Genomic DNA, 21,892 nt, shown 5'->3' on the forward strand with positions numbered 1-21,892 from the left:
GTCAACTATTCTGGGCACTTTTCTCATTTATGATACCTTGTAAGCACAAAGGAATCTCCCAGGTGTTAGGAAAGGACTGCTTTCTTTCAAACGTGTGGAAATAAGCAATGCTTCTAAAAAGTGCATAAACAGCTCCCTTGGATTTTAAATTGCTTGTTTAAATGATGTCTTTTAATCATCCTAAGTGCTTTCAGTAAATCACCTAAGAAGTTTTAGTGCATTCTAATCCAATCCTAACCCTGTTTCCCTGCCATCTGTAGGCCTTCCCTGAAGGTCTGTGGAGCTTCACTCTGTGTTCTTTAATACCACTTGAACTTGCTTGCCTGACAGTGTGTGTTCAGTTCAGTTCAGTTCAGTTGGTCAGTCATGTCCGACTCTTTGCAACCTCATGAATTGCAGCACGCCAGGCCTCCCTGTCCATCACCATCTCCCGGAGTTCACTCAGACTCACGTCCATCGAGTCCGTGATGCCATCCAGCCATCTCATCCTCTGTTGTCCCCTTCTCCTCCTGCCCCCAATCCCTCCCAGCATCAGAGTCTTTTCCAATGAGTCAACTCTTCGCATCAGGTGGCCAAAGTACTGGAGTTTCAGCTTTAGCATCATTCCTTCCTAAGAAATCCCAGGGCTGATCTCCTTTAGAATGGACTGGTTGGATCTCCTTGCAGTCCAAGGGACTCTCAAGAGTCTTCTCCAACACCACAGTTCAAACGCATCAATTCTTTGGCGCTCAGCCTTCTTCACAGTCCAACTCTCACATCCATACATGACTACTGGAAAAACCATAGCCTTGACTAGATGGACCTTAGTCGGCAAAGTAATGTCTCTGCTTTTGAATATGCTATCTAGGTTGGTCATAACTTTTCTTCCAAGGAGTAAGCATCTTTTAAAATCATGTCTGCAGTCACCATCTGCAGTGATTTTGGAGCCCCCAAAATAAAGTCTGACACTGTTTCCACTGTTTCTCCATCTATTTCCCATGAAGTGATGGGACCAGGTGCCATGATCTTCGTTTTCTGAATGTTGAGCTTTAAGCCAACTTTTTCGCTTTCCTCTTTCACTTTCATCAAGAGGCTTTTTAGTTCCTCTTCACTTTCTGCCATAAGGGTGGTGTCATCTGCATATCTGAGGTTATTGATATTTCTCCCGGCAATCTTGATTCCAGCTTGTGGTTCTTCCAGTCCAGCGTTTCTCATGATGTACTCTGCATAGAAGTTAAATAAGCAGGGTGACAATATACAGCCTTGACGTACTCCTTTTCCTATTTGGAACCAGTCTGTTGTTCCATGTCCAGTTCTAACTGTTGCTTCCTGACCTGCATGCAGATTTCTCAAGAGTCATAGTCTAATAAGATTTTTTTGCATCTTGTTCTTATACTTTAACAAACTATTTTGGAGATTTTCCATGTTCAGTTAAGTGGCTCAGTCATGTCCGACTCTTTGTGACTGCATAGACTGCAGCACATCAGACCTCCCTGTCCATCACCAACTCCCAGAGTTTACCCAAACTCAGCTCCATTGAGCTGGTGATGCCATTGAACCATCTCATCTTCTGTCATCCCCTTATCCTCCCGCCTTCAATCCTTCCCAGCATCAGGGTCTTTTCCAATGAGTCAGCTCTTCGCATCAGGTGGCCAAAGTATTGTAGTTTCAGCTTCAGCATCAGTCCTTCCAATGAACACGTAGGTGTTCATAGGTCCACCCGTGTCTCTACAAATAACCCACTTTCACTACTTTTTCTGGCTGAGTAATATTCCATTTTATATATTGCCAGGCAGGAACAGAGACAAAGCCCATAGTGAACAGATGAGTGGACTTGGGGGAGGGGGATGAATTGGAAGATTGGGATTAACATATGTATATTGTCCTGTGTAAAACAGGGCAGCCAGTGGGAACCCAAAAGGCAGAGAGCTCAGCTCAGTGCTCTACAGTGACCTAGAAGGCTGGGATGGCAGGGTAAGTTCAAGAGGGAGGGGACATATTTATACATAGAGATGACCCACTTTGTTGTAGAGCAGAAACTAACACACCATTGTAAAGCAACTATATACCCTAATTTACAAAATCAGGTAGATATTTATGTCCTAACATGAAAATCACTGCAGATGGTGACTACAGCCGTGAAAGTAAAAGACACTTCCCCCTTGGAAGGAAAGTTATGACCAACCTAGACAGTATATTAAAAAGCAGAGACGTTACTTTGCTGACAAAGGTCCGCCTAGTCAAGGCTATGGTTTTTCCACTAGTCATGTATGGGTGTGAGAGTTGGACTGTAAAGAAAGCTGAGAGCTGAAGAATTGATGCTTTTGAAATGTGGTTTTGGAGAAGACTCTTGTGAGTCCCTTGGACTGAAAGGAGTTCCACCCAGTCCATCCTAAAGGAGATCAGTCCTGAGTGTTCATTGGAAGGACTGACGTTGAAGCTGAAACTCCAATACTTTGGCACCTGATGCAAAGAGCTGACTCATTGGAAAAGACCCTGATGCTGGGAAAGATTGAGGGCAGGAGGAGAAGGGGACGACAGAGGATGAGATGGTTGGATGGCATCACCGACTCAATGGACATGAGTTTGGGTAAACTCTGGGAGCTGGTGATAGACAGGGAGGCCTAGCTTGCTGTGGTCCATTGGGTCGTAAAGAGTCAGACACGACTGAGTGACTGAACTGAACTGGATGGACCTAGAGGCTATCATACAGAGTGAAGTTAAGTCAGAAAGAGAAAAATAAATATTGTATGTTAATACATATATGTGTAATCTAAAAAATGGTGTAGATGAACCTATTTGTAGGGCAGGAATAGAGATGCAGATTTAATTATGTTTTTATTTGCATTCATAGTTTAGTAACGGAGGTTACTGAGAAGAACAGATACTTGCTCAGATCCTACTGGGAGTCCTCTGATAAGGCCTTTTCAATGTATGTTGCCTCATTAATTCTCACGTGACCCTACGAGGTCAGAGTTATCTATAAATTAAAGAAACTGAAGGGAAGTGGTGAACCATTTGGCCAGTAGCAAGGGAAGTCAGATTTCAACAAGACTTGTGTGATTTCAAAGGCTGTGTCTTTCATTAGATTTCCCTTTTGCTTACCTTAAGAAGTCATTTTACTCTGTTTCTTATTTGAATGTCTGTCTAAGTATCGTCCTTCATGTGTGAAGAGTTCATGATTTTCCCTCCACTTGCAACTCTGAAAAACTACCACAGCCCTAAAATTGCAGCTTCTCCGAAATGCTTGTTGACTAGCTTGGTTCTAAATAAAACAGGTGCCTAATATTTATCTTTTATCTTTTTTTTTCCTTTCAGCACTTTTTTGTATTTTATTTTATTTTTTTAATATTAACTAAATGACGTAAATATGGAAAACTTCTTATTTTATGAGAAGTGTCAGCTTCTCGTCCCTGAAAGTTAGTATAGAATAAATTTGCTGCGTCACATTTTGTGAAGGATTCATGCTGAGAAGAATGTAATTTCTCAGACATTTTCATGTGCAGTAGGCAATTCTCCTTGGTCAGAAGCTTGGTGATCAAGGAAGACAGACATCCAAGAGACTGAAACACCCAAATCACACTGTAAAAATCACAGTATCTTTATGCTCATGTAGGAAGGTATGAAAGGCTGAGGTGGACATGTGCCACTGAGTTTCTTAAACCATTTTTTACATAAATCATATCATATCTTTTTGTTTAAGTATATTGCAATGCCTCTTATTTAGGATTGGCTTAGAGATACTCTGTCATTAGAAACGTTATTCATATGGTTAGGCCTGTAAAGTGCTCACTTGCAGACTGCGTTTTCTGAAACTACGTGAATGTGAACAGCACTTGTGCTCTTTTCTGCTGTGGAGACGCGCTCCCAGTCCTCAGCAGACGGGCTTCAGTCTGAGTGGTGCCTGGGAAATGCATGTCGTCCAAATTTAACCTAAAGCTGTTTCTGGACAGAGCTTTTCACAGTCACCGCACATTCTCTCTGGAAACAGGAAGTTTCTCCAGTATAGCTGGAACTAGTATTTGAAACTAGGGTCCTCTATCCACCCACCCATCCATCCACCCATCCATCCATCCACCCATCTGCTCAGCCCACCTCTCATCTACTAGCTCCTTCCAAGGTCCAGGAACGCTGCTGGGTGCTCTGATCCTTGAGGTATCCTGACAGTTAGTGCCACCCTTAGGATGCTGACTATCTACTGAGAGAGGTGGGTAAACACTAAACTGGTGACCAAAACAAGAATTAAATTGAGATCATTTTTTAAATGAGTCATGAGGTATTACAAGGGAACTTACCCTGGTCTGGAGCGTCAAAGAAATAGGACTTCTGTGAGTGCCTTTCCAACTGATGCCTAAAGAATAAAGAACACTTAACTGGAGGAAGAAGGATGGGAATTGTGTTCCAGGCAGAAGGAACAGCATTTGCAAAGACGCTGAACAGAAGAGAAGCTCAGCCTTATCGTGAAAGAAAGAAACTGATGTCACTCGAGCCTGGAGAGGCTAAAATTGCAGGCAAGGGCAGACTCCAAGGGCCTCTTCAGTCATATTGAGGATGTGGGTTTCCCCAGAGTGCTATGGGAATATACTGTGTTAAGTAATGAAAAGATTGGAACTGTGCTTTTCAACCTCCACTTAGGCTGCTAAAAGTAGGAAAATGGTAAGGTTGCAAGTATTTGGCCTCAACTTTCACAGAACCATCTCTGACCCCTCCTTCTCCATGTCTGTTCATGGTTCCCAGAGCCCAATTTCAACTACCTTGCATGGAGGCCCTGACTACTTCTGAAGCCCAATCAAATCTAAGAATATTCTTTCAAAATGCTCTATTGTGGCTCAGACAGTAAAGCGTCTGTCTACAATGCAGGAGACCTGGGTTTGATCCCCGGGTTGGGAAGATTCCCTGGAGAAGGAAATGGCAACCAACTCCAGTACTCTTGCCTAGAAAATCCCATGGGTGGAGGAGCCTGGTGTCCATGGGGTCACAAAGAGTTGGACACGACTGAGCGACTTCACTTTCTTGGACTTCCCTGGTCGCTCAGATGGTTAAGCATCTGTCTACAATGTGGGAGACCCGGGTTCAATTCCTGGGTTGGGAAGATCCCCTGGAGAAGGAAATGGCAATCTGCTCCAGTACTATTGCCTGGAAAATCCCATGGACAGAGGAGCCTGGTAGGCTACATGTAGTCCATGGGGTCACAAAGAGTCGGACACAACTGAGCGACTTCACTTCACTTACCTATATTTAAGCTTACATAAGGGACAGCCCTGCTTTTTCACCTAAGAGAAGAAGATACAATGGATTCACATGAAAAGTTAAACTATAATGAAAAGAAATAACCCTAAGGTCATCAAGGCAAATATTCTTCTCAGACTTTACATACTGAAAGAAGTCACCAATTACTTAAACTATGTGTTACTTTACATGTCTTACTCCAAATTTCTAATGTCTTAAGGGATGGAGCTGTAACTATTCAGTGACAGGAAATTGGAAAACTGGATAATCTCTGTCATTTCTGAAGCTTTCTATTATTTTAGTGTGTGTGTGTGTGTGTGTGTGTGAACGCACGTGTGCATGCACTCCCTCAGTCATATCTGACTGTTTGTGACCCCATGGACTGTAGCCCACCAGGCTCCTCTGTCCATGGGATTCTCCAGGCAAGAGTACTGGAGTGGGTTGCCATTTCCCACTCCAGATTATTTCAGTACTGCTTTTAAAACTAAAGGCAGCCAGTCATTTTAACATGACTGCAAATCTGGTAACAGCTTGTATTTTTTTTTTTTTTTTTTTTTTAGTTTTTGTTTCAGTAACTTTTGTTTCAAAAAATTTTTGGTAATTTTTTGGTAATTTTTAATATTTTGACAGTTCACACCTCACTGGACATGCTCCTTCACTGTCAATTAACTATACAAAAAAGAATCCTGCCTACATTTCTTTAGATTGTCATTTTTTTATGAGATATTATAGTTTGTTTTCCTATGATTTCACAGAAATAGAGAAAATGAAATTAGCACTGATTTTGCTACTAATTTAAAACATGGAATTACTTGATGTCTTTAAAATACATGTGATTCTTAGAATATTAAAAACAAACCCTTGAGGAGTGAAAAGTATGTGCAATAAAGGACAAAGAATGGATGCTGTTATTAAACAAATGAATAAAATCAGCAAAAATAACATGTACTTGGAATAACTGGGAACTGGAGTAGAAGCAGGAGAGCAAATACTAATGCAGTTGAGCTCTGAGGCTCAGGGAACCTGAGAGTTGGGGTGGGATTACTGAGAATGGCTGTTGTCCAGAATGAGCAAGGATGAGATCCACTGAATGTGTAAATTCACTTTGATACCGAGCCTGGCCTCAGGCCTGTAGATGATGATACTCCAATGTCTCCTTCAGAAGTGGTTTAGAATAACGAGACTCAGACACTACATCCCCCCCCCCCCCCCACACACACACACAGGAGCCCTGAGTGCCAACTTATTCCTGTGTAGTAAGCAATTAAATACCACTTCCAGCCTACCGAGGAAACTCACAGTGTGATGCTTCTCTCTCCAGGCAAGCAGCACATGGGACTTCATTTTAATCAAGTCAGGAAGAAGGGCAAGAACAGCCCATCTCAGGGGAGGAGTGTCTGCATGCAGGGGTCTCACAGCTCCACCCTCTCACAATAATATGCCTGCCACTAGGCCTCGGGAGGTCTATTTCTTGAGGTCCAGCCCTTTCCCTAAATAGCACTGGGATGTTCCTACTATGCTTTGTTTTTCCTCCCCTACACCTCTTCCGACCAGTACCTGTGCAAATGATCTTTGCAAAGCACCAAAATTTCCATTTCTCCATTAAAATATAATTTGTTCATAGAATACCTTTCTATTGAGGGCTTGAATATGTGTTAGGCACTACTGAAAGTGCTGAGGATAAAGCAAGAAAAAGTCGGACCATAAACCCCTCCTCTACCCTCAATATTTAGCACAGAGGGCCTACTTTGTATAAAGAAACCATTCTCACTTCCTATCCCCTTTCAAACTGTTTTGTGATATTGAAGCTGGAACTCTACAAATTCCATTTCAATATTCCTCCTATCCTCTACTCACCTCTAATAACAGCCAACACAATGAGGGATTGGATAGAACTAGGAAGGTGGAAGAACGTGTTCCTTTCTGCCCATCTACTTCCTGTCTGCATCCTATGAACTTCCTGTCCGCTTCCAGCTGACTGCCTATCTGCAGCCTGTGGATTTGTGGACGTTCTATCTCCTCCTCATGAACTTCCTGTCTACTACTTACTGACTTCCTGCCTGGTTTCTGTGGACTTCCGATCTACCCAGTAGACTTCCCATCTGTTCCATGTGGACTTCCTGTCCAGCCCCTGTAGACTTCTATCTGCCCAACATGGACTTCCTGTCTGCTTCCTGTTCCTGTCAGCTTGGCTTCATCCTGGCAGTGGCAGTTGATTCTAGTAATTGGCGATAATAGCAGCTTACAGCAATGTACAGGTGACTTACAAACCCAGCTGGAAGGTGACCCCTCCCAGTCCTGGCAGTAGTGGGCCAAGTTCTGCTCAGGGGTTTGAGCCCAGCTCCAAGCATCTAAATTTTAATGATCCTAACTTCTTCCTCAGATATGCAGATGACACCACCCTTATGGCAGAAAGTGAAGAGGAACTAAAAAGCCTCTTGATGAAAGTGAAAGAGGAGAGTGAAAAAGTTGGCCTAAAGCTCAACATTCAGAAAACGAAGATCATGGCATCTGGTCCCATCACTTTATGGGAAATAGATGGGGACACAGTGGAAACAGTGTCAGACTTTATTTTTCAGGGCTCCAAAATCACTGCAGATGGTGACTGCAGCCACGAAATTAAAAGACGCTTACTCCTTGGAAGAAAAGTTATGACCAACCTAGACAGTATATTCAAAAGCAGAGACATTACTTTGCCGACTAAGGTCCGTCTAATCAAGGCTATGGTTTTTCTACTGGTCATGTATGGATGTGAGAGTTGGACTGTGAAGAAAGCTGAGCACTGAAAAATTGATGCTTTTGACCTGTGGTGTTGGAGAAGACTCTTGAGAGTCCCTTGGACTGCAGGGAGATCCAACCAGTCCATTCTGAAGGAGATCAACCCTGGGATTTCTTTGGAAGGAATGATGCTAAAGCTGAAACTCCAGTACTTTGGCCACCTCATGCGAAGAGTTGACTCATTGGAAAAGACTCTGATGCTGGGAGGGATTGGGGGCAGGAGGAAAACGGGATGACAGAGGATGAGATGGTTGGATGGTGTCACTGACTTGTTGGACGTGAGTTTCAGTGAACTCCAGGAGTTGGTGATGGACAGGGAGGCCTGTTGTGCTGCGATTCATGGGGTCACAAAGAGTCAGACACGACTGAGTGACTGAACTGAACTTCTTCCTCAGTCCCTCAACTTGAGATCCAGTGGCTGCTTCCTGCACTTGCTATGCTATGTGTCTGGGTATTTTCCTTTTCTGTTTTCAGTTTTTAATATCCAATTAATGCACTGTATTAATTCTCTCTTTTCAATTAGTTTATGTGGTTTGTGTCCCCTAACCAGGCTATAATTAATAATGATAATGATAAATCTGAGTAGAAAAATAAATCTGGGAAGGGGATAGGAAGTACACGTGAAAGGAGAATAGGCAATTTTAAATGGTGGTGGTGGTGGGGGGAGTGGATCAGGGAGGTCCTTTTGTTGAAAGTGATATTTAAGAAGAAAAATGTTACATGTGAATTATGCTAGTACAATCAGACTGCTCTGGTCAAACCTCAGGCAAGACAGGATCATACTTTAAAGATCTTGCCTTCATCTGACCTCCTTTTTATATTCTCTCTAGCCTGGACTTTCTCTGAAATAGTCACTCTCTAAAAAGTAAGTTTCAGGTCCTTTGGAAAATCCCAGACATGAATCATCCCTTAGAGGGATCACATCTTTGCTCCTCCAGGGGATCATAAGGCTGTTCTCAGGTTGAACTTTGCCTCGTAGAAAATCCTGGTCATGCTGGTTGTGGAAATGAGCACCATTCCAGTGATCCTCACAGTAAATATTGTATTGGCCACAGAGAGTGCCTATTTGGGAGCTGCCATACAGGGGAGGCACTTACTTCCAACAAAAGGACATCAGGAGTACCAAACACTAACCAGAACTGAGCATCCCACTCTGTCCTGTCCCCATGCTACTGGCCCCAGATCTCCAGAACAAGGATCACTCACTTCAACATCTCTGGCATACATTCCAACATAGAAAGTCTTCAATTGACTCTTCCTTGTAATGAAAACTAATAGCATCCAATTCTGTTACAGTGAAAACATCCCTGGATGGAGAGTCTAGAGACAGACATCCTAGACCTTCATAAACCTCACCTGCCTTTATAATATTGACCAAGCCATTTACTCTCTTTGAATCTCAGGTTCATCACTTGAAAAGCAAAGGAAATGGAATGCAATCAAAGTTTTATACTTAAATCTCTCTAATCATCTCTTTTTTTTTTTTTTTGGTTTGTTTACAATGTAAACCTAATAGAAAAATCTGGTCACATCAAGTATACGCGTGTTCAGTTGCTCAGCTGTGCCCAACTATTTCGTGATCACGTGGATTGTAGCCTGCCAGGCTCCTCTGTCCATGGAATTTTCTAGGCAAGAATATTGGAGTGGGTTGCCATTTCCTGCTCCAGGGGATATTCCTGACCCAGGGATCGAACCCACATTTCTTGTGTCTCCTGAATTGGCAGGTGAATTCTTTACCACTAGCACCACCTGGGAAGCCCCACATCAAGTATATTATAAATGTTACTTTACTGTTACTCAGTCATGTCCGACTGACTCTTTGCCACCCCATGGACTGTAGCCCACCAGGCTCCTCTGTCCATGGGATTCTCCAGGCAAGAATACTGGAGTATGTTGCCATTTCCTTCTCCAGGGGATCTTCCCAACCTGGGGTTCGAACCTGGGTCTCCTGCATTACAAGCAGATTCTTTACCTTATGAGCCACAAGGGAAGCCCAAGAGTTACTCTGACCTTGTTCTAATAATAACATACATTCCATTCTGTCAACTTAAATATTTGCGTTATATTTAATCTTAAGTAATTAGCAGAATTTATGTAATGATTCAGTACATTAAGTTCCCCATACCCACTTTTAAAATCTCCTAATAATCAATGCTCAGGTCTACTTCACCCAAAAACTTTATTTTCTGTACAATTTTCCTACATGCCTCCTAAGGCTGACCTATTTTCAACTGGTATGCCATCACTGGTTTTCTCAGATAGTGACATTTTTCTTTTAAAATTCATATTAGCTTTGCTAACCATCTGTTGTGTTGGTCCTCCCTTTCTGCTCCTGTTTTACTTTCCTGGCTCAAGAACATTTTTCAAAGTCAGTTACAAATTTGGCAACATTTCAGACAGTTCCTAGGATTTATTGGGTGCATTAGGAAAACCCTCAATGACTAGGTTTTCCAGAGAATCCCTGGAGTTTGCGTCTGGAAATGAAACATCATACAGTTCAAACAAGGGCCCCAAGTAAGTCTCCAACCAAGTGAGGGAATTTGAAAACTGAACTAAGAACTGTGGCATTTACAAGGTTTGCAATACTACTGAAAACAAGAAAATAATTAGATTTTAGGAGCAGTTGTATGTATCCTATGCATTAACACCTTTACAAACTACACAAGAGGAGCTAAAGTCCTTCCAGATTCTGTGCCAAGGACCAATGACAGATTTAATACCTTTTTAAAAAGTATTAATCCAAGTATATGTTTCCCTGGTGGCTCAGCAGTAAAGAATCCACCTGCAGTGCATGAGACTCAGGTTCAATCCCTGGGTCGGGAAGATCCCCTGGAGGAGGGCATGGCAGTCCACTCCTGGAGAATCCCATGGACAGAGGAGCCTGGCAGGCGATGGTCCATGGGGTCACAGAGTCAGACATGACTTGGTGACTGAGCACAATCCAAGCACAGGACTGGCATAAGACCCTCTGAGAAAATCTAATTCTGTTATATGCAACAGAATATAGTTCCAAAGAAAGCTCATTTAAAGTATTGACAATGGGAGTTTCTAAAAATAGCCTGTCAGAAATCTTATTGATTAGACCATTTCTAAAAATACAGTACTTCAAAAGAAAAAGAAAATTTAGATTATTTGACATTCGTCACTAAAGGAAATCATACAAAATGTATTATACTATGAATTTTATATTTATTCATACCTCAAAATAGAGGTTGAGAAGATGAAATATTTTTGTTTGTGAATGTGAAATACAATCATTCATTGCAATAAAAAAGGGAACTCAGTGTTAACAGGAACTTTGGAAAAACAAAGGTGAATAAAACAATATCTCTTCAAGGATCCACAGTCTGGTATTTAAAAAACCTACAAGTAAATAATTGTGGAATGAATCCATGTTTTTAAGTATAAGGGCCTAATACATTACACATCACCCGCTAAATTCTGAGAGGGCTTGATACCGAGGAAGGTGGCCTTGGGGTGGAAACCAGAGAAGAGCATGCTTACACTTCAGCGTATTCAAGGATGATGCAATGGAATCCACATAAACAGCCTTGTGGGTCCCTGTGGTGCAACAATGACCTCATGATCAGGGGAAGCAAGACGGTCCTGGGAGTTCAAGTGCTGTTCTGGAGTCACTCAGCTTAGGTCAAAATCCCACTCTTTCAAGAATTACCTTGGGAATCATCTGTAGAACGGTGATAACAACATAGCTTTGGGCAGTGCTTTGCAAAATATGTTCATAATAGCATCCAACAGAGGCTGACTTTGAGAATGGCTGTGTAAGGAATGCAGAAGATTCTCTCTCAAGTAAGACAACCATTTGCCTGGTGAAAATAACACACACACACACACACACACACACACACATCATTGAAAGTCTCTAGAAATTGTCCTAAGGGCATAAAAAGTGGAAAATCTTTTCTCATATAGATTATCACGGACGACAGAGTAGAATTCCCTGTACTATACAATAGGTCCTTATTGATTACCTATCTTATATGTGTATAGTAGCATGTGTGTGTTCACCCAAAGCTTATGATTCACCTCTCTCATACTTTAATAAAATTAAAAAAAAAAAAGTGAAGGGCTTCCCTGATGGTCTAGTGGCTAAGATTCCATGCTCCCAATGCGAGAGGCCTGGGTTCGATCCCTGGTCAGGGAACTAGGTCCCACATGCCACAGCTAAGAGTCTGAATGCCACAACAAAGATCAAAAGATTCCAAGTGCCACAACTAAGACCCAGTACAGCCAAATAAGCAAAATAAATAAATATATTTTTATAAAGAGTGGGAAATCATCTATTGAATTAAATGTAGTAAGTCTGTAAAAGAATGATAAAATTTGGTTGTATTTGAGCCCATGGTCTAGTCACATATTACCTTTTCCCCTGCTCAATGTGACCATGCTCCCTATGGCCCTAACACCCACTCTAGGGCTATATTTTAAAGTCAGGAGACACAAGGCACCAACACCTCTTATCCCCTTGGTTATATATATATATATATATATATGGTTTTATATATATATATATATATATATATATATATATATATGATATCCCATGTCCAAGGGCAAGGAGAAGCCCCAAAAAGACATTAGGAGGGGTGAGGTTGCATTTAGAATCAAACCCTATACCCGCCAGAGATGCTCAGAAGGCTCAAACAAAACCTTGTGCCCACCAGGACCCAGGGACCCCACAGAGACTGAGCCAGACCTGCCTTTGAGGAATGTTTGAGTGTCTCCGTCAGAGGCACGTGTCAGCAGTGCCCTGCCCCCACGACAGGGGCTCTGGCTGCAGCAGACCTCGGAGGCGTCCTATGAGCCACAGGTCCTGCAGCAGACCTATGAGCCACACCATAGCCACCAGGCAGACAACCCACAAACTGGAGAACAATTATACCAAAGAAGTTCTGCAGTGCTGCAAAAGCTCAAGGGCCCACAACACATTTCCCAACCTTGGGATCCATCAAAGGGAGTGAGAACCCCCAGGGAATGTGACTTTGAAGGCCAAGGGGATTTAATTACAGAGCTCCAACAGGACTGGGAAAACAGACTCTTGGTTCAGTCAGTTCAGTTCAGTCACTCAGTCGTGTCTGACTCTTTGTGACCCCATGGACTACAGCACGCCAGGCCTCCCTGTCCATCACCAACTCCTTGATTTTACCCAAGCTCATGTCCATTGATTTGGTGATGCCATACAATCATCTCATCCTCTGTCTTCCCCTTCTCCTCCCACCTTTAATCTTTCCCAGCATCAGTGACTTGGTGGGCACAAACAAAACCTTGCTCCTTGGAAGAAAAGCTATGCCATACCTAGACAGCATATTAAAAAGCAGAAATATTACTTTGCCAACAAAGATCTGTATAGTCAAAGCTATGGTTTTTCCAGTAGTCATGTATGGATGTGAGAGCTTGGCCATAAGGAAAACTGAACACCAAAGAACTGATGCTTTTGAATTGTGGTGTTTGAGAAGACTCTTGTGAGTACCTTAGACAGCTAGGAGATCAAACCAGCCAATTTCAAAGGAAATCAACTCTGAATACTCACTGGAAGGCCTGATGCTGAAGCTGAATCTCCAATCCTTTGGCCACCTGATGTGAAGACCTAACTCATTTGAAAAGACCCTGATGCTGGGAAAGATTGAAGGCAGGAGAAGGGTACAAGAGAGGATGAGATGGTTGGATGATCTCACTGACTCACTGGACATGAGTTTGAGCAAGCCCTGGGAGATGGTAGGGACAGGGAGGCCTGGCATGCTGCAATCCACGGGAGCAAGGAGTTGGACACAGCTGAGTGGCTGAACAGCAACAACAATGTGAGTGTGTGTGTGTGTATTTACATGTATAAATATATTTTTGGCCATACCACACGGCATGTGTAATCTTAATTTCTCAACCAGGGATCAAATCTCTATCCTTTGTATTATAAGTGGGAAATCTTAACCTCTGGAATGCTAGGGAGACCCCCCCACCCCCACCACAGTTCTATATTGCAGAAACTCTATTAAGGACAGGCATGGGTATGCAAGCTGATTTGCCTTCTGCTAAGCTAGCCCCACCACTCCTTGAGATTTGGTGATAGACAGGGAAGCCTGGTGTGCTGCACTCCATGGGGTCACAAAGACTTGGACATGACTTAGCAACTGAACTGAAGAAACTCCTGATGACAGGATGGAAGCTCTACGCCAGGCTCTGCAGGCTGAGAATAACAGATCCTGGAACACCTCCAACCTGGAGCCTTTGTAAAGTAGGGGTTTCATGCTCAGAATCAAAGTTGAGACAACCAGGAGCTACTATTAGCACCCAGCGCTCCACTCAGAGACAGAGGTGTCACTTTGGAAGGAGAAGTGTGTATCAGTTCCAGCTCCTTTACAGGCACACAGATTTTTCCCAGGAGGAAAAACAAGTTCTATGAACAAGAAGCTCACTTTAAAGGAATGATTCTATTTGGAACAGACTGTGCAAGTTATGCCTAACAGCATTATACAAAATAATGGGTATTCTTGTTGCATGCAATTAAGAGAAAGCTGCTTGCTCCATGACACACATACCAAGAAACGAAACAGTGCCCCAGCTGGCAGTTTAGCAGAGAGAGTCAGGGAAAAAGACAAGAGGGTTCTTCCTGCTGTTGGAGTAATCTCAGTAACTGGCCACATCCTAGTCCTGCAAAGCTCTTCTATAAACAAATTAGACTGTGGAGCAATTCAAGACCAAGCGTGCTGTTAAACAGAATGCAAAAAGATCACCTAGCAGTTACTGTAGGCTAAGAGCTGGGTGTGATACCAACAGAGGCAGATGAGCACAGGCTTCAGAAAGATTGTGCACATGCCCTAACTCTGCACTCTCTGAGAGGCCACACTGCAGGCTGCATGTTGCAAAGAAAACAGACTTCACTGATCTAGTCACTAAACAAGCAAGAAAGAAAGCAACAGCAACAATTGCTTGAGTGGTGGCATATGGTCAGTCTCAGAGTATCGAGAGTTGCTAAGATATATTATCTATAATGCTCAGTATTCAGCAAAGAAATTATGAGACACAAAAAGAAACAGAAAAGTGTGACCCATACACAGAAAAAGAAAGAAGAAATGGAAACTGCTTCTAAGGAGATCTAGGCGTTTAACTTAGCAGACAAACAAACACTCCAAAGCCACTGTTACAAATATGTTTAAAGAACCAAAGGAAACCATGTCCAAAGTATTAAAGCAAGGCCTAATAGAAACATCTCATTAAATACAGAATAAGAGAAATTATAAAAAGAACCAAATTGAAGTTGAAAAGTGTACTCTCCAAATAAAAAATTTACTACAGAAGCTTAATAATAGATTTGAACTGCTAGCAGAGAATCAGTAAGCTTGGTGATTGATCAATCAAGATTACACATCTGAGGAGCACAGAGGAAAATGAATGAAGAAAAATGAGTGGAACCTCAGAGAAAAGTGCTACTTCATTAAACACACCAATATATGAAGAGCAAGAGTATGAAAGTACCAAAGAAAGGAGAAGAAAAACATAGTTGAGGAAACAGTGGTCAAATACTTTTCAAATTGAGGGAAAATATTAATATGAATATTCAGGGAGCACATATAATTCTGAGAAGGATAAACTCAACCATACACCCATCTATACACAGCACAGTAATAATGTTGAAAGACAAAGACCCATTGAGAGCAGCAACAAGAGCAAAAACCCCAATGCTTTATGAATAAGAAAACTACAGTGAGATAAACAGAAGACTTCTTAACAGAAACAATGCCAGATGGCAGCAGGATGGAATACGCAAATGCCGACGGAGAAACAGACAGCAAACAACGAAAACCAAAAGAAACCGCCAACCGATCGTCTCCACCCAGCAAATCAAATCCAGAGCAAGACACCGCTTCACAGCCACTCGGATGCCTCTAAGCAGAAGAGATGGACAAGAACAAACGGTTTCCAGAATGTGGAGAAACTGGAACACTTATACATTGCTGGACAGATGCAAGATGGTGCAGCTACTGCGAAAAATGGTTCAGAATCTGATAAATAGTAAGCACAGAATTCCCATTTGATCTAGCAATTGCATTTCCAGGAGAAATTCATACTCAAGAGAAATGAAAACTTACGTCTACACAAAAGCTTGTATACAAATGTTTATAGAAACACCATTCACATAACCAAAGAAAATACACAATGCCTATCAACTGATAGACATCAAAATAAAAAGTGGCGTATGTACACAAAGGACTATTTACCAATAAAAATAATGAAGCCTTTAAACACGCTAAAACATGGATGAATCTTGAGTGTTGTATACTAAATGAAAGAAGCTAGTCACAAAAGACCACATATCTTAGCCTCCATTTATCAGAAATGTCCAGAGCAGGCCAATCTATAGACACAGAGTGTTATACTAATTGGTGCCTACGACTGACTGATGAAGGTTTCAGAGAAATGAGAGGGACTGGACTATACAGAGTTTCTTTTTGGGATGATGTAAATGTTTCAGATTGTAGTGATGTTTGCACAAGTCACGGAATATACTAAAAAAAAACACCAAACATCAAATTATACATTTTCAAGGGGTGAAACTCTGTTGACATATAAATTATATATTAATAAAGCTCTTAAAAATAGTACCTATCTCTTAGAGTTATCGTTAGGCCAAGTGAGATAGTAAATGGGAAGCTATTAGGCAAGTCTTTGGCAAACAACAGTCAGTAAGTTACTGCTGTTCCTTCTCTACTGTCGCGATCATCACTGTTTCCTACAGTGTAATTAGCCCCGTAATTCTATCCACTGTTTAGCAAGTATTGAAGAGCACCTATTGTGCGGCACACATCTATGTGCTTGTGATTAGTAATCAGAACAGCTTTCTGATGTCATTTTGGTAGAGATGAAAGTAGAGCAGATACCATTTTTTTTATTAACCTTATTCAGCAAAATGAGTCAATATACTCTTGGCAACACCAGAATGACTCTAGAAGTCATTTTACGGCTTCCAGATCTTATTCAGTTTACTATACTTGGGCTTCATTTACAAATATTAACTCCAAATACTCATAGACAGTGTTACGAAGGACCCATGAGCTTGGCCGATGTTCACGATCTTCCCTGAGACTGCTTGTGACTCCTCCACTCACAATCATCACACTCTAATTCTACAATAAGGATTCAGCTTTGCACAATATTTCCCCCAGAGGACTACTCTGGCACTGCTGCCCCTCACTGCTTAGAGCGAGGAGTATTCATTTCATTTCTCCTAACACCCACATCTGTCTTTATTTTATCACTCTTCAGCAAATTAACTACCCCCTGCTTCTCTCTTCAGACAATGCACTCCTTGGACCCAACTCTGATAGGCTCTGGCAAGGCACACTTCTGAAGCACATTCACTATTCACAGACAATTACAAACAAAATGTTCATTTTGATTTTGTCTTTCTTCTTTAAGAATATGTACTTACTATAAATCAGAACCACACTCCTGACTCCCATCAGATCACTGCATTATCTAGAAACCCAGTAAGAAAGGGCTTAACTGATATCCACCTGGACCTTTCATTAGAACCTGAAAGAACCAAGAATAACAATAACAAAAAAAGGCAGCATCATGTAATATAAAAGGTATGCTATTTTTCTTCATGTGTTAACAGGTTTGGAAGAGGAGGGATGGGGTAACCATCAATCAAGGAAGGAAGTCACAGACTTGGCAGCGATTCGTGGGGCATCTCCATTCAATAATTTTATTATCTGGCTAAAGATAGAGGACTTCATAACCCTCCTGTTTTTCCTTATAATGCCTTTGATTTGTCCTATCATATGGTAAATGCCCCTGAAATGCACACTCATAAGTCGAATTGAAGTCATGTATGCAATGACCTTCTATGGACAAAATATCACTTTAGTTGGAATTAAGGTATTTGGAAGATTAATAGTGAAAGCACACAGCTTTCTATTCCAGTCACCAAAATATTAAATTCCAACGTTTATTATGCAGAGGAGTCTTCTTCTGTTCCTTTCACTATCTTGCATGTAGTTGTCATAATTTACAGCTTTTGGTGTTAACTCCCATTGAGTTCAAAGACAGTCAGAAATCTCAAGCTGCTGCCAACCAACTCTCTTCATGGGACAGACGCCAGGGCATAGCTCAGCCATCATGGAAAAGCCTTGGCTCATGGGACCCAGGGCATCATGAGCCTGCACCCCTGCTGGGTTAGGAGGGAGCAAGTGCCTTACTCAGCCTCCACAAATAAACTCAAGGGTGCTGTGCAGGGCACAGCGCACCTCCTCACCACAAAGATGGCTCCTGTGTCTGGTCTGAGCCTTTGTTGAAGAAAGCCAAGGAATCTTCCTTTGGAGCCTTATATGAAGAGTTATAACTCTTTCATTAAGGAAGATCTATGCTTCTGCCTGCGATGTGGGAGACCCAGGTTTGATCCCTGGGTTGGGAAGATCCCCTGGAGAAGGAAATGGCAACCCACTCCACTATTCTTGCCTGGAGAATCCCATGGAAAGAGGAGCCTGGTAGGCTACAGTCCACAGGATAGCACAGAGTCGGACAAGACTGAGCTAATTCACTTTCACTTATGCTTCTCAAGAGAACAATGGAAGAACCTGACCACACCATCTTCATGCTGAACAGTGTGCCAAGTCATCCTCATCCTACCCTTGACAATTCCCCACTGTATCCGTTCCCAAACCAAAAGCCTTTCCAAAGATAGTAGACATGAGCCCAGACCATAGCAAATTCTCCCTAAAAAGCAGAATGGTAATATATATTTTAAAAAAATTCACAGGACATAGCATTTTCACGTATTTAGTATTTCAAGGAATTAGTTTTGAATGCCCCTTCAGCATCTAGTATTCATGTACACACGCACAAAATCCTTATGAGATGTAGAGTCTGAATTCTCTTTCCAAACAGGGAAAGGAATAAGACAGACTTAGATGATTTTCTGGAGATGTAACAAATGTTCAAAAATCTGGTCGCCAAACACGATCAAGACCTTATTGCTTTGACCCCACATTTTTTTCAGCTTGCTACTTAGGTCATGTTTCCCTCATCTGTGTCTGACTAATTAGCTTTTGTCCAAGAATTCAAGCATCTTCTAAGCTTTTGTCTTCTAAAATGGAAATATTTTAAGAAAAGTAAAAGACAAGTAGTTAAGATTTCAGTTTAGGTCACCGTGAGGGATTCAGGTACCTTTACAAGTTGACCCGATGCCCCAAACTCTGGGTTTTGCACAAAGAGGACCACCTGCGGTATCGAAGATGTTTAATGGCTAATTAAATAGTAGGCTTCCCTGGTGGCTCAGATGGTAAAGAATCTGCCTGCAAAGCAGGACACCCATGTTCAGCTCCTGGGTCGGAAAGAACTCCTGGAGAAGGGAATGGCTACCCACTCCAGTATTCTTGCCTGGAGAATTTCATGGACAGTGGAGGCTGGCAGACAGTCCATGGGGTTGCAGAGTCAGACATGACTGAGTGAATGTTTCATTTCAGTTCGGATATTAAGGACAAGAAGAAAACACCAATAACATCACTAGCCCAGTAAGACCAACACTGCCCTGCCATGGACTCATCACTAGGTTTGAAATGAATGTTCAAATCCGTAAATATGTCACCAACATCAGAATGACAGAAATAAGGCATTTTCAAGCACTAGATCAAATAACCCACATGGCCAATCAGTTGATTACCATTGTTCTATTCAAAGTTAAGACAATCCTCCAGTGCTAGGAAGTGACAAACATGTTTAAGGAACCGATAAGTCAGGACCAATAACCCTGAAGAAGTCACAGCCTTCAGACTTGGCCATAAGTTCTTACGTACAGTTTTCAGGCTGCAGTGCTCTGCCTCACTCACTGTGGAATAACAACGACAGAAGTCAGGACCTTCACGCTGCTTCCAAGCAGGGAAAGGAAGCAACCAGCACATTTTAGAGAGCACCACTTGGCAGGTTTTCCTCCTGCTTTGACGAATCAAAGAAGTCTGCACTGCAATAGTGGAAGAACTACCCAAAGTACAAGGGAAATATTGTCACTTGTCCCCTTTCCATGTCCCCATCACTTCATGACCAGCGGCATGAGCTGTACTCACCAATCCTTTGCACGTTGAAAGAGCCACTGAGGAATTTTTGTGGGATCGCAAGGAGCCTTGATAAAAACAGAAATCCTCGGGTGGGAAAGCCTGCACTGACTTCGTGCCCTGCTTTCCCAAAGTCTGGATGAGAAATCCAGGTGCCACCAGCTTGCTGGAGGCTTTCAGATCCAGGTGGAAGTCATGCCTGAAGCCTTTCAGTCGAAGGTGCAGAGAGTCAACTCCGAGCTGGGCCAGAGCCCTTTTCCTCCTCTGGGGGTGAGCGATTTCGTGGGACACGTAGTTGCCCTTGTGGTCAACCTCATAGGGAGACACCAGCTCATAGTCTGAAATCAAGAGAGGATGTGAGGCTGAGTGATTTCAGAGTTCTGAAAAGGATCAGGACGTCTTCAAATATAATTTACACTGGATGATATCATCACCCAGCAAGAAAGATGGTGGAAATGTCAACCTCCACCCGTTCAAATCCAAACGGAATGCATAAAATCAGAGTTTAAAGGGGAAATCTTAAAAGGGGCCTTTGGGGAAGTCACTGCTGTGCCTATAATGTGATATCGCCAATCCAGAAATTGTCATGACACGTCTAAGGAGAAAGAGATCACAGACCAAATGAAGCTAAGTATGGGCTTTTTGGGTCACCAGAATAATTATAATAAGTAATCATTTTTATAGCTTTAAACATTCTTTTAGTCATATTGTCTTTTAGCAACATTTTCATTCCACTAATAAGAAATTTTAGCTTAAAAATACTGATAGTTTTTCAGAAACCAGTTAACAAGACTCATGTCCGACTCTTTGCAACCCCATGGACTGTAGCCCACCAGGCTTCTCTGTCCATGGGATTCTCCAGGCAAGAATACTGGAGTGAGCAGCCATTCCTTTCTCTGGAGGAGTCTTCTATCCTGGTATTCACTGTAGCACTATTTACAATAGCCAGGATATGGAAGCAACCAAGATGTCCATCAGCAGATGGATGGATAAAGAAGATATGGTGTATATACATAAAATGGAATACTGCTCAGCTATAAAAAGGAAGGTATTTGAGTCAGTTCTCATGAGGTGGATGAACCTAAAGCCTGTTATACAGAAAGAAGTAACTCAGAAAGATAAAAACAAGCATTGCTTATTTTTCATTGCTCAGATCAGAATTCTCCCTTTTATCCCCACCATTAACACATCATCTCTGCCATCGAGACATCAGGGAGTGTTTGTTTCTGGGCGGAGGGACAGAATGTGAACCACGGACATGGGGTGGGCTTCACACCAGGGATCGTATCTTCCTGAACCGCCATGCTCTAAGCTTGAACCTGGGCTTTTAGACCATGTGAGGATCAATTTGCCAAAGTCGGACATGCTCAGTCCTGTCCAACTCTCGGTGACCTCCTGGACTATAGTCCACTGGGCTCCTCTGTCCATGGGATTCTCCAGGCAAGAATCCTGGAGAGGGTAGCTATTCCCTTCTCCAAGGGATCTTCCCAACCCAGGGACTGAGCCCGTATCTCTGATGTCTCCTGCACTGGCGGGTGGATTCCTTTTCACTAGCACCACCCAGGAAGATCTGAAGGTAGATTTGTCAAAGCTTAGGTTATGAAATGTTTTAGCCAATGTATTGTTTTGATTTACATCTTGCAAACATTTAAACATATCTTGCGTGTGTCTCCATCTGCATACTAGCAATGGGCCTGCACCGCTTTGGAGAAGACTTGCTATCTAGCCTGCATTTTGTCTAAACACCAGGAAATAGCAGACAAGCAAGATATCGGGCCTCCTCCAAATTCCCTCTAAGATGCCTTTGAAAGGGGTGTCAGGCCCAGCACCAGAGGACTAGA

General features: G+C 42.3%; 1 protein-coding gene across 1 annotated transcript in view; it reads right to left on the reverse strand.

Moving 5' to 3' along the window:
• Window positions 1-21,892, reverse strand: part of ADAMTS16 (ADAM metallopeptidase with thrombospondin type 1 motif 16) — a 183,599-nt gene that overhangs the window by 152,480 nt on the left and 9,227 nt on the right. Inside the window, exon 3 of the mRNA XM_042233642.1 lies at window positions 20,064-20,389. Coding sequence (XP_042089576.1) covers window positions 20,064-20,389 — 326 coding nt within the window. The remainder of the gene's footprint in view (window positions 1-20,063; window positions 20,390-21,892) is intronic.

This window comes from Ovis aries, chromosome 16 (assembly GCF_016772045.2).
Source record: "Ovis aries strain OAR_USU_Benz2616 breed Rambouillet chromosome 16, ARS-UI_Ramb_v3.0, whole genome shotgun sequence".
In the NCBI taxonomy this organism is placed as follows: Eukaryota; Metazoa; Chordata; class Mammalia; order Artiodactyla; family Bovidae; genus Ovis; species Ovis aries.